Source organism: Elephas maximus, chromosome 21 (assembly GCF_024166365.1).
Source record: "Elephas maximus indicus isolate mEleMax1 chromosome 21, mEleMax1 primary haplotype, whole genome shotgun sequence".
In the NCBI taxonomy this organism is placed as follows: Eukaryota; Metazoa; Chordata; class Mammalia; order Proboscidea; family Elephantidae; genus Elephas; species Elephas maximus.
The window spans coordinates 15514344-15526987 of record NC_064839.1 but is presented as its reverse complement, the minus strand read 5'-3'; the positions used below and the strand labels follow the sequence as shown (position 1 = coordinate 15526987).

General features: G+C 52.4%; 1 protein-coding gene across 1 annotated transcript in view; it reads left to right on the top strand.

The window, feature by feature from the left end:
- The window catches only part of PEPD (peptidase D), a 141918-nt gene that overhangs the window by 22611 nt on the left and 106663 nt on the right, over positions 1–12644 (top strand). The window contains exons 4-6 of the mRNA XM_049863712.1: positions 1057–1120; positions 8270–8317; positions 10184–10245. Coding sequence (XP_049719669.1) covers positions 1057–1120; positions 8270–8317; positions 10184–10245 — 174 coding nt within the window. The remainder of the gene's footprint in view (positions 1–1056; positions 1121–8269; positions 8318–10183; positions 10246–12644) is intronic.

The window sequence follows — 12644 nt, the reverse complement described above, 5'->3', positions numbered from 1 at the left end:
CAGAAAGGAGTGGGCCTTTGTGTGCTGGGCAGTGACGCTGGTCCTCGGTGTTGTTCTACAAAGGACAAGAGTGACATATGGGATGCTGACATGAGACCTTGCTTTTAAGGAAGTCATTTCTGAGTTCCAAAGTCCTCTCATGGCAGCCCTGTTCTCTCGGGGCCTCCCCAGGCACGTTGTTCTCTACACCCCCCGCCCACCTCCCTATCATCTGCTCACCCCTTGAGAGCCCAGGGAGCACAAGGTGAAAACCATCTGCTGCTTTTTTGGGGGCCTCCTTTGGGTCTACCACCTGGTGACCATGATAATGTGAGACCATAGATGGGCTGGAGTGGAAATGGGACAGGATGGTGCATGTGTGTCATTGTGTTGGCTCGGGACACCTTCCTGCATTCAGTAAGTGTTCCTCCTGCTCTAAGTTCTGTCACCAGCAGTGACACTCATCTGCTGACCGGGGAGGATGGGGGGGGAGGGCGAAGTGCTGGAACCAGGCTGGAGCCCTGCCCAGCACAGCTGTGAGCCAGGAGCCCTTTGCAAGGTGGGCAAGTGCTTCCAGCCTTGCCTGCTCTGTGTCTTTGTCTTCTCACAGGCTACTTTTTCTGACATGATGAGTAAACTTGAATTTTTCTCCTCACACTGAGTAATACTGATACTGACTACTTTAAAATGCTAATTAATCTTTTACCTTTCCTTTAAGGAGGCTTCGTTTGGGGCCAGGAGGCACCTCGTTTCATGTCCCAGAGGGTGGCACACTGGCCAGCTTCCTGGTGGGCTCTGCTGGCAGTGGAGGGAGATGACTAGGGAGCTTGTCAGCAGCTATATGTCACCAGCTGCCAGAGTCACAGACTGGAAGCAGGAGTGAGTGGAGGTTGGCTGGGGCCAGTCAGTGGCCCAGTGACCTCTGACCTCTGAGCCTCTGCTGGGCAGACTCGCTTACTGCTGGCTGTCATGGGGGTGGGCCTGCAGGTCCATGGCCTGGGCTTGGCAGGTGGGAAGGTGGCCTGTGCTGAGCTGTTGCCAAGCCCTGACCTGGCATTTCTTGTGCTTCTCTTTGAGGATCCATTCCAAGGAGCACTTCAAGAAGAAGTATGCTGTGGATGACGTCCAGTACACGGATGAGGTAAGCAGCAGCTGACCCTCCTCTGAACAGGTCAGGGCTTGCATTCACCCTCCTCTGGATTATCTGTTCCTGTTGCCACAGCCCAACCTCATCAGGAGTGCCCTCACTTGGAAGCAGCAGGCAGGACACCTGTACCCCAGACCTCTCTGAGGATGCCATTTTGCTTGGGCAGTGCTCCTGACTCAGTAGAAGTGACCTGGCTCGTGGCTGCTGAGGTGTGCAATGGGAGGAGGGCCTCTGAGAGACGGGACTGCCTGCAGTGGGGCAAAAGATCTGACCCAAGTCACCCCAGGCCTGGGCCTTCCATGTGCTGTGAGCAGAGCTTCAAACTACTTCATTCTGCTTTGACCCGCTGCTGAGAATTTGCATTTCCACCCCAGAAGTACTGAATCAGAATCTACAGTTTAACAAGATCCCCAGCTGATTCTTATGTATAATAAGAATACATAAGAATCAGCTGGGGACCTTATTAGAATTCTTATGCATACTTAAGAATTAAGATTCAGTACATGTGGAGTAGAAATGGAATTCTTCAGCAGGGGGTCCTACTAGGACGAACGGCTTTGAAGCCCGGGCTTTGAGGCCCTTGCAGCCTGCAGGTACTGCTATCTAAAAAGTCTGTGAAGGCCTGTGGGGTGAGGTGGAGTTGGGGGGGGTCACTTGGCATTAATCCACTTCCCAGTTTGGTTGCCTGGTGGGTGTCATGTGCCCTGGGTAGGTGCGAGTGTCCTCCTGGGGCCTTGGATCTGTCCTGAATCCGGGCAGGTGAAAGGGTTATGAATTCTGGAGTTGGCAGCCTTGGACCTGCCTTGATCAGGGACCGTGGCCCACCAAATCAGAGCCCTTTCTGTGTCTCAGCCTCCCTAGCTGCTGTCTGGCCTATTTGTTTTTATACCTGGGGGAAAACCCAACTTCATTTATTCAGCGATTTGGGGGGAGAAGGAGAGCCTGGACTCAGGTAAACTGTTCTGTAAATGAGGTAAGCTGCAGGAGGTCTGGAGTATCAGGCAAGGAAGTCTTTAATGATGGGGTAGAATCACAGCCACACAGACCAGCTCATGCTTCACCTTCGTTCATCAAGCAGAATCGTAAATGAAGGCGTCAACGGAGTTCAAAGGACAGACTATCAGGATTCAAGTCTTTCTGTAGCACTCCATCATCAGCATTATCAATCTATTTTGCTGTCACTGTCACTGCTGTTCTTGTGGGAAACAAGGACTCTTGATGACAGTAGGACAGGTGCTTTACTTTGTGCAGCAGCCGTGGGTCCCAGAAGCGTGTACAGCTCACGCGGGGTTCTCACCCCAGTTCCAGGGTGAGGCATAGCTATCACCCCATTCACTGAGGGGGAAACCCGGGCTGTGAGGTCGGTGGCAGAGTTGGGCTACAGCCCCAGGACCTTTGAACCCCAGAGTCCCTGCCCTCAGCCCCTGCACTTGTCCTCTCAAAAATGCAGGACACTTCTATTGAGGTGACACAGACTCCCAAGCGTCTTTTTCTGTGGCTTGAAATGGAGCCTCCAGCAAGTGGAAACTGCTGGACTGAACCACCTGGGCTGGGAGGGGTTTCCAAGTTGCTAGAGGTAACTAGGGCCACTTGATCATGGAAGGTGACAGGAAGCTTCCTGGGGGGAAGGGTTCTCCAGGCTAGTTTTATAGTACTTACTCAGTCCCGTCTAATTGCAGGTGGCTTCTGGCCATCTGTGACAAATCACAAATGGGAAACACCTGACACAAAGCTTGTGCACATGTCTCCTCAGAAAGAAGGCAGCAAAGGCAGCCTTAGGCCATGGGTGGTCACGTGATGTAACGTTAAATGTAGATGTCTAATGTCGCAAACCTGGTTGTCTAGTTTTCCTGTGGAGGATCCTGAGTTTAGTTATTGAGAAGGCAGAACAAATGGTGGTCTCCTGAGAAGAGGTGGTACAGTGATGAGGGTCCTGATGCTCAGCCTTGGTGTGGAGAGGCATCAGGGAGTGGTGGGGACTGCGGTGGGACCCGAGAGAGCTTATAGCCCCTCTGAAGGGCAGCTGGTATGCAGGACTGCTGGCCCAGGGTTGCTACATATTCTGATTGTTCAGGAGTAGCTGCAAACCCCGATTGTTTGTGATGCTTCCTGATGTTTAAATTTTAGAAACAAATTGAGATTTTTAAAAGCATTGCAGGCAAAAGAAAGCCCATCTTTGGGCCAGATTTGACCCATGAGTCACCAGCGCACACCCTTGTTTTAAGGAAACTCCCACGGAGAGTTTGTTTTCGAAAGCTTAGGTGCTTGCAGGGGTTAAGCCCAGCCATCTGGAGCAGTGTTGGCTTTCTCCTGGTGCCGGCGAAGGAAGGCCTAGCCTCATTCTCTCCATCTTCACCCCAAGAGCGGGTACTCTGTGAGGGGCCTGGGTAGGGCCTGGTCCTGAGGGCACATGAGAAGTCCACGGGAAGGCTTTGTTCGTCCCAGGGCAAGGAGTGCACCCACCCTCACATCTGATGAATTTTGCATGTGCCGCATCGATGAGGCTGAACTGCCTGGGGAATCAGTGCTGGCTGGGGCATTTAACAGTACTGGTTTGTGAGAGCTGATGGGTCCCCAGCGACCATGGTCCATGGAAATGAGGTCCTGGGTTGACAGATCCATGTCATTAAGCATGCTGGGGCTGCGTGTGAGCTGGCAACACACAGCTGCATCGTGTTCCCTTAATTTGCGAGGCCCGGAATCAGGGTGTGCTGATGAGCGTAGCGCTAATGGGTCTCCGTGGGGAGGGGAGGATGTAGCTGCCAGGCTGGGGGAGGCTTTGCAGCCACAGAGGTAACCAGGGCCCACTCAAGCAGTTGTGATCAATAAAAGATGCGGCCCTGCCAGGAATAGCAGACGCTCAGCCCGCTCTGCCAGTCGGGCTCGATCTTCTGTGCATCAGACCACGCTGAAAGGGCTGCTTTCTCCTCCATTATTCCTAACCAGCACGTCCTGAGAGTCGTTGTGGAGAGAAAAACCATCAGCCCGCACATTTGTTATCCTGCTCCTCTCTCCCAAGGACAATAGCAGATACAATGCCCAAGTGCCTTCTCGCTCTCTGATTCTGCTGCTGTAATTGACGGAATCGTGGTGTGCTGATGAATGTAGAGCCTACCTGTCAACCTAACAGTGCACCCCGGGCCCCACACGTGCCTCTCCTTCCTGTTAATGAGCCTTCCTCCTCCTGTAGGAGCCAGGGAGGGGAGGGACTCAGCCAAGCCTTTAACTGTGGAACACAGAGGCCAAGGAATTCAGCCATTCTCAAGGCAGTTTACTGGGTAAATCAGGGAGGGCTCCAGGGCAGGGGGTGATCGGTACATACCTAGAGGGTCACCTGGCCGTGACTATCAAAAACCTGACAAAGTGCAAGGTTTTTGACCTAGCAACCACACTGGGTCAGGTTTTATTTTCTAGTTCATTGTGGTAAAATATATCTGGGAGTCCCTGCGCAGCACAAACGGTTAAAGCCCTGGACTACGAAATGACTGGAAACCCTGCTGGCATGGTGGTTAAGAGCCAGGGCTGTTAACCACGAGGTTGGCAGTTCGAATCTACCAGGTGCTCCTTGGAAACCCTGTGGGACCGTTCTGCTTTGTCATGTAGGGTTGCTGTGAATTAGAATTGACTTGGTGGCAGTGGTTCACTAACTGAAAGGTTGGCAGTTCACGCCCACCCAGAGGCACTTCCAAGGTAAGGCCTGGTCATAGCCTTGAAAACCCTATGGAGCAGTTCTACTCTGTAATACTTGGGGTCACCATGAGTCGGAATAGACTCAGCAGTGGCAACAAAATATATGTAACAAATGTACCGTCTTAGCCACGTGTAAGTATACAAGTCAGCATATTAATTACATCCACCAGCTTCTGCAGCTATCACCGCTGTCCGTTTCTGAAAGTTATCAGTCACACTAAGCAGAAGCTCCGTGCCCCCTAAGCAATTCCTCCCCCTTTCCCCCTCTCCCAGCCCCTGGTGACCACTAATCAACTTGGTTCTCATGCATTTGCCTATTTTAGATATTTCATGTAAGTGGGATCATATGGTATTTGTCCTCTTACGTCTGGCTTAACTGATTTTTTTTTTTTTTAAGGAATTTTAAGAAAATCACCAAAGCCTTATAGACAAAGATGTCCATCCCAGCATTATTTATAATGGCTAATCACTAGAAGCAACTTAAAGGTCCAGTAGGGGAATGAATAAATAAGCTATGCATATCTGCCAAGAGAGGTGGTTATACAGCTGTAGGTTCAAATCTGTGGTTTGCTGATTTGTAACCGAGCTTGAGCAAGTTATGTAAGCCATAAACCTTTCTCACTTATGAAATCTGGGTAGTTGTAGCACTGCCTTCCTGGGTGATTGAGATGTGTGTGAAGTACCGACACAGGCCCTTGATCGAGGACTTGTTGGATGTTTACCATCCCCAGCAGTAGTGATGGCTAAAAGTTACGTGTTTGATGTTTTTGTATTTAATGACAGGAAATAAGTGAAGCGTGTAACTTCATATGCTCCAAGTGCCATTATAGATCTGTTTTTATGTGTAGATAGAAAAAGACCCGTACGTTAACAGCGATTGCTTCTGGGGTGGGTGGGGTTGTAGGTTCCTTTTATCTTTTTGGTTCAGGCTTATATTGTATTGTGAGAGTCTGGTCATGTTCAAACAGACATAGCTCTAGAAACATTAGCTCTGGTAGATACAGGCAGTCCCTGACTTACAGTGGGGTTCCGTTCCAGCAACTCCATTGTCAGTTCTGATGTAAGTTGAATACCGTATTTATTTTTCATTATTATGGCCATAGCTTACTATAGGGCAGGGTTTTGAATAGTAAATCGAAACATTGAACATTAGTGAGTGAACATCTGAGAATAACATCAGCAAATTACTTTTTCCAACATTGTATGTAGTACGTGTTACTAACGATAAGATGTACCAGAAAAAGTCCTTAGTGCAGTGTTTTAACTTGAATAATTTGTACAGGGGACCACCTGTATAATGCTCAAATTTGCACTTGACTCTCAAATCCATGGAGCACTAGTAGAGCAGTGATTAAGAGCTTGGCTGCTAACAAAAAGGTCAGCAGTTGGAATCCACCAGCCATTCCTTGCAAACCCTATGGGGCAGTTCTACTCTGTCCTGTAGGGTTGCTATGATTCGTAATCAACTCAATGGCAGTGGGTTTGGCTTGTTTTTTTGGTTATCAAATCCATTAAAAATGAAACATTTTATCTCTTCATAGTTTTCAGTATATCCAGGTTTTCTCAGGGAGTATGTCAGTATTAAAAAACATGTGTGTATATCAAAACTAATCAAAGTGTACATTTTAAATTTGTACAGTTTAGCATATGACAGTTATACCTCAATAAGTTTGTGAAAACAACAGCAGACCCTCCTTCCTCTCCTGCTGTGTTGAGGGTGTTGAGAGTCAGGGGTGGTGGCTGGGGGGCTGCAGAGAGGAGACTGGTTTCTGTGGGGGAGGGGGGAGAGCATAAGGCTCAGATACAGTAGGGTCTGCAGTAAGCAGGATACAGAGCAGTCTGAGGGGTGGGGTCAGGAGAGGAGGAAATTGCTCTCACCAGGGTAGCTGGCCACATTGCGGGGGGGGGGGGGGGGGGGGGTGGGGGGTGGGCAAGTGTCACAGCCAGCACTGTTTTGTAAGTGCTTTTCCAGGGATGGTGGGGGGGGGCAAGGGGGCGGGGTGGGAGGTAGAGGTAGAGGAGTGAGTGAGTGAACCTGCCTGGGAACTGAGTCCTAAGTATGGAGTTGTGCAGCAGCAAAGATGGGGAGCAGGCGTCCTAGGCACAGGCGGAGCAGGAGCAAAGGCGTGGAAAGCCGCGTGCACATGGCATGTTCATTTGAGAGGTTGGTGTCGGAAGCAGCTGTTACCAGAATAAGGCTCTTGCCTCTCACTGGTCAAGAATGAGCAGGTAAGGCACATAGTTTTCTGCAGGAGCAAAGCTTTATTGAAGAGGCTTGCAAGCAGAGATGAGGAGGGCCTAGAGCAACGCATACCCTCATTTCGCAGAACAAAAGACAAGCCTGAGTTTTTGAAAGTTCTTGGGTGGGAAAAGATTCATGTTTATTCATAGGCACAGGCGGGGATATCTTAACTAAGGTGTGCATGCAGCAGCTTTCCAAGATGGCTCCTGTCCTGGAGGCCTCTGGAATTCGTAGCAGGACTTATTATGGGGTGTTGTGCCTGAGCAGTCTCTTGCTCCTTGGATTCAGTTCCCCAGCTGGGGCTGTAGCCCCTTACTGCCCCTGGTGGAAGGTCACACAGCAGTCACAGGTGTATGTTCTGTGCTTGTCCCTGGGCCTGGTTTTCCCCAGCTGTTTCTGAAAAGCAACTTTAAAGAAGTTTTTGGGCTATTTTTAGATACCCTGGCCCCTTGTTCTGGGGAATGGCTTTGTTTCTGTGCCCTGGCCCATTTCTTGTTGCTTTGTTTGCAGATTTGGGGGCCCTTCTGTTCTCTGTTTTAATAAGTCTCTAGGTTCTCCACTTAACCCCTATTACTTCCCTGATAGTATAGACTATCTCTCTTTTACTTGTTTCTCCTCTAACCACAGCAGTCTCTTCGCTGTTTCTCAGACAGGCTCCTTCTGATCTCAGGGCCTTTGCTCCCTGTCTTACAGCCACAGGCATTCAGGGCAGGGGGTGAGGTATGAGCGCCAGGGCAGAAGGATGGAGGGTGGGAGTATGGGGTGGGGGGGCCAGAGGAAAGCTAACTCCACAGGGACTAGGAGATGAATGGCGGGAAGGGAGCCAGGGAGGGAAGGAAGTAAGGATGCTATTGAGGCATCTGCCTGGTGGATGGGAGGCTGAAGGGGCCAGTGCCTAAGGGATTGCCAGGGGACAGGTCTTTTAGGAAGGGCTGGCTATTTGGAGCCAGGACTCTCTGATACGTGGCAGCAGGTAGGGGATTGTGGGAAGTTTTGGGTTTGAATCCTGTGGTACCGTTGATAACTGTGTAATTTAGAAGTCCTTAACCTGTAAGTCTCCGTTTCCTCACCTGTAGGATGGGGACAATGGCACTGCCCATTTCAAGGAAGTGCTCTGTCAACCTAGGTGTCATTAAGTAGTGCTAGTATGTTGTCTCCATCAGACGTGTTTGTGGACTCTCTAACGTGGGTTTTTCTTTCTGACCTCTCAGATTGCCAGTGTCCTGACATCACAGAACCCCTCTGCCCTCCTTACTCTGGTGAGTGGCTGGCGTCCAGGGACCGGGCAGTGTTTGGGCACAGGGGGGAAGGTTAGGGAGCAGCCTGGCCGTGCAGAGGATGGGTCGTGGGGAAGGGTTGAGAACTGAGAGGAGGAGTATACAGTTCCCCCTCCAGCCACTAACGTGGTTTCTGTAACAAGCAGCGGCCGCTTCTCAGCCAGAGCCAGCTGCAGAATGTGTCCAGGACCATGTTCTCAATTCTCAGGTCCTCCCTTGGAATGGGCTGTGTCCTGTCACGAGGCCACCGTGACAGGCACCACACCCAATCTAAGGTTTCAAACCTGGGTTGGAAGATGTATTTGTTTCAAGTTGAATCAGTGGGGTTTGTGGATGTAGAATGTCCATTTGCTTCCAACCAAAGTCTCTGTTGTTAACACAATTTGGAAAACACACCCGTGGCGCCTGCTCCTGCGGTGCTTGGGCAGTGAGGCCCTGGATTTTGAACCTGGAGCCGTGAATGACAGAGGCTCCCGCAACCTGGTGGCTGGGCCTCTCAGGGCTGGGGGGCACTCAGCCTGAGAAATGACTCACAGAGGCTTGCTTTCTTGCACTTCTTTTTGACCTTGGGAGTTTCAAATATGAAGAATATGTGATTCTCCCCATACAAAGTGACCTCTCTCCCTTGTTAATTGATTTTTCTGGAAAGAGTTTTCCTTGGTTGTTTATTAGCACTTTATGCAGTCTCCTTTTTCCACTCTGCTGTTCCGATGGCTGAGAAGGAAGGCTGTGCCAGATGACTGTGGTTAGAGAGCGTCTAATGTGTTTTATTTGGCCCTGCAAGTGGATATCGACCTGAAGTTCCTGAGGCGTCAGTGGACGTTTAAAATGCCTCGCCTCTCCGAGGATGCACGTTTTCCTCTGACTCCCGTGTTTTGTCACCACACTGGCCTGAGTTCCTTAGTCTCGCCACCGTTAGGAAAAGGGGAGGACTGTGATAGAGCTTTGTGGGGTCCTCTGAGAAAGGCCCACCCTGCCTACGTGGGGTCTGACCTGCGTCTCTGGAAGGATGGATCCAGTACTCTCCAGAGCTAGAAATGCTAGTAGGTGGTGCAGTTGGTTAATGCGCTCAGCTGCCAATTGAAAGGTTGGTGGCTGAGTTACCCAGAGGTGCCTTGGGAGAAAGGCCTGGTGATCTCCAAAAAATCAGCCACCGAAAACCCTACAGAGCACAGTTCTACTCTGACACACACGGGGTCATCATGAGTTAGAATCTTCTCCACGGCAACTGGTGTTTAAAGTTGGTGTAAGGCGTGTGTGCGTGAGAGGAGATGGGGCTGGCCGTGGGAGAGCAGCTTGGCTGGGGGGAGTCCTGGTCGGTAGCTCTTTTCACTTGGGCCCCACCTGTGTCCGAAAGCAGCCTGACCTGGTGCCAGCAAGTGCCCTGACCATCCAAGGAGGGGGGCTTGGGGTGCACCTGGGATGCTGTTGATGGTACCCCTGCTTCCCCCTCTTTCCAGTCTGTGACATGATGTTTGCCCCTGAAGGAAAGGAGGGCCTGCACCAACATTAAATACCAGTCGCTGTGGAGTCAGTTCCACTTCCCAGAGGCCCCGTGTGTGGCAGAGTAGAACTGTGCTCCATGGGGTTTTCAGTGGCTGATTTTTTGGAGTAGATCACCAGGCTTTTCTTCCAAGGCGCCTCTGGGAGGACTCGAACCACCAATCTTTCAGTTAGTAGCCGAGCACATTAACCGTCTGTGCCACCCACTGGCCTTGCTAGCATGGAGTTGCTTGGCTTGTCAGGGAAAGGCGGGGGGTGGGTCTGCCGACTGATGTGGGGTCCTAGGCTGGCAGGAGGCTACCTTCCGTAGCAGGCTGTGCTCACATGCTGCCTCTCTGTTCCCAGCACGGCATCAACACGGACAGCGGCAGTGTCTGCAGGGAGGCCTCCTTCGAGGACATCAGCAAGTGAGTCCTGGGGCCCCTGGGTCTATCTCTCTGCAGCCTGCTGGTTCACCCCACTTACCAGCAGGTATTTCCCAGTCTGCAAACTGGGTGTGAAGTGCGCGCGTGCACACACACACACACGAGGCTTCTAAAAGGACTTGGATTGGGCATTTTGAGGAATATTTAAAAAAATAATTTCCTTTAAGTCACCCCAGCTTTTACTTTCAGGAAGGGATGACTCTCCTCTTGCTCCCCATGATGAAAGTGCAGGCCCTGCTGAGTGTTTGGGGAGCCCCAATGGCCGGGTGTTTCTCTCTGGAGACCTGCTCTGAGTGCCATGGTCTTTGTTCTTACCTCAGCCTTTGACGTACAGCCCCTTGCCCTTAGTCCTAGTCACTGGCCTCCCCCATTCTGGCTCTCAGCAGCTTCCCCTTGGCCCCTGCTGCCCCAGTCTCAGGCAGGAGCCCTTCTTACCTGCCCTCACTCCTCAACTTGGCTCCAGGCTGAGCCCTCAAGCCCTGTTTGGGAAGGAGGTTCCCCTTCCAGGCCTCTCCAGGCAGGAGGGCAGATGTTGGGCACAGGGAGAGAGGCAGCTCACCCTCCTTGTCGCCCTGCACCCCATGGCCCCTGGAAAGTGCTGCTTGTCAGTGGCGCCCTTGTCCGTGGGCTGGCTGGTGACTGGCCTGGGGGCCTGTGGGCCCTGTGTTGGTGGGCTGATGAGCCCTCGGGGGAGACACCTGCTCCCTGAGGCTGCTCCCAGCCTGTCCTCCCTAAACCTGGATTCCCAGCCCCTCCCCCACCAGGACACTGCAGCTGCTGCATCCTTGGTCGTCCTTTGGTGGGCCTCCAAGGAAGTGCCTTATAATTATGTATGAGCCTGAGCCTCGGGAGTTGTGCCTGTGTGTAATGTGGGGGTGATTAGGAAGGATTATGAGCTCATAAATATGTATCATTTCCCCCAGTGATATAGGAGCCACGGGGTGGGGTGGGGGGTGAGTCTCAGGTTTGCTCCTTTTCATTGCGCAAATCTCTGCATTCTCTCTCGAGCTTTCCCACAGTGGCCATGTCTCCCATACCTGCGGTGTTTAGCCCAGCTCATCGAAATGCTGGCCGTGGCACCACAGGGGCTGGGGGATTGAGGGCCACAGCTGGCTGCTCCCCATCCCGGGCTGGACCTCCCCATGTCCCACTAGCACTGCCCAGTGCCCTGCCCACCTCCCATCCTCTGAATTCCTCAGCCAACACCATGGAACGTCTCTGCAGTCCTGTGGGGACCACCCCCCCACCAGCCTCTGGTTAGGGTTTTGCCTTATGGGGCAGGCCCTGAGCTAGAGGTGGGAGCCCTGGTGGCTGCCTCACCTTGGACCCTGTGGCCTTGGCAAGTTGCTTCCCCTCTGACCCTCAGCCCCCGTGTGTGACAGGGTGCTGCTGGGCCTTGCTATGGGGTCTAAACGTGGTCACACTCACCCAGAACCTGGCCCGGAGCTGGCACTTCGTAAATGGCTGCCCACAAGCAAACCCCTGATGAGGTCCCAGCACCTCGCTGGGCCCCAGCTCCCTGTCTGTGCAGGGGGGCCAGGTGGACGCCAGGATCTCTGATTACAGGATTCCCAGATGTCAGTGTGCTGTGGAGCTGCTTGGCTGAGGGTCCTTTGTGCACCGTCCTCCAGAGGCCTCCACTGCAGAGAATGTTCTCTGATTGCCAGGGCCAGATCGGTGGGGCGTGGCTGTGCTTCAGGAACATGGCCCCTGTAAGCAGAGCTTTGCTGCCTGCTTCCCAGGAGGAGAGGCTGGTGGGGCCCCCAGGGACAGCATTACCGCCTTCAGGGCAGCAGGAAGCTGAGGCCTCATCACACCCCACTTGGAGTGTTCACCCCTGTGAACTCCAGCTTCTTCCTTTAGGAAACAGACCCCATATTTGTCCCTTGTTCCTCTTCTGAGCCCCCGAGGCCCCTGTCAAGAGCCCAGAGGAGCCTGTGCTCTGCCAAACCCCCACCTAGGGTGGCATTTGGGGGAGGTCGGGTTTTTATTTAGGTGAGCCAGGAGCTGCTTTACATTTGAATAGTCTCCCGAGGCGCTAGGCTGGTACCTCTCCAGTCTATAGTCCAGCGAGACACTGACTATGCCGTGCTTGCCAGGCCCCTCAGTTGAGAGAATACGCCCCTTTGTGCCTGAGTTGGGGGCATTGAGTTCCCACATGCATATGTTGGGCTGCTGGCTGATTTTTCTGACTTGGCCAATGTGCTGCAGGTGGGAGCCCTCCCACATGTCTGCTTTGGAGTCCCCTGGGCTGCTCGTGGTGCTCTCTGTTTTCCTTGTCCCCTGGGGGGCTTGCCCTCTGATGTGTCACTTTGGACCCCATCCTACCACGTCACTCTTCTTGTAGCTCTGATCTGAGGGTCTCCTCCACTGGGGCAGGA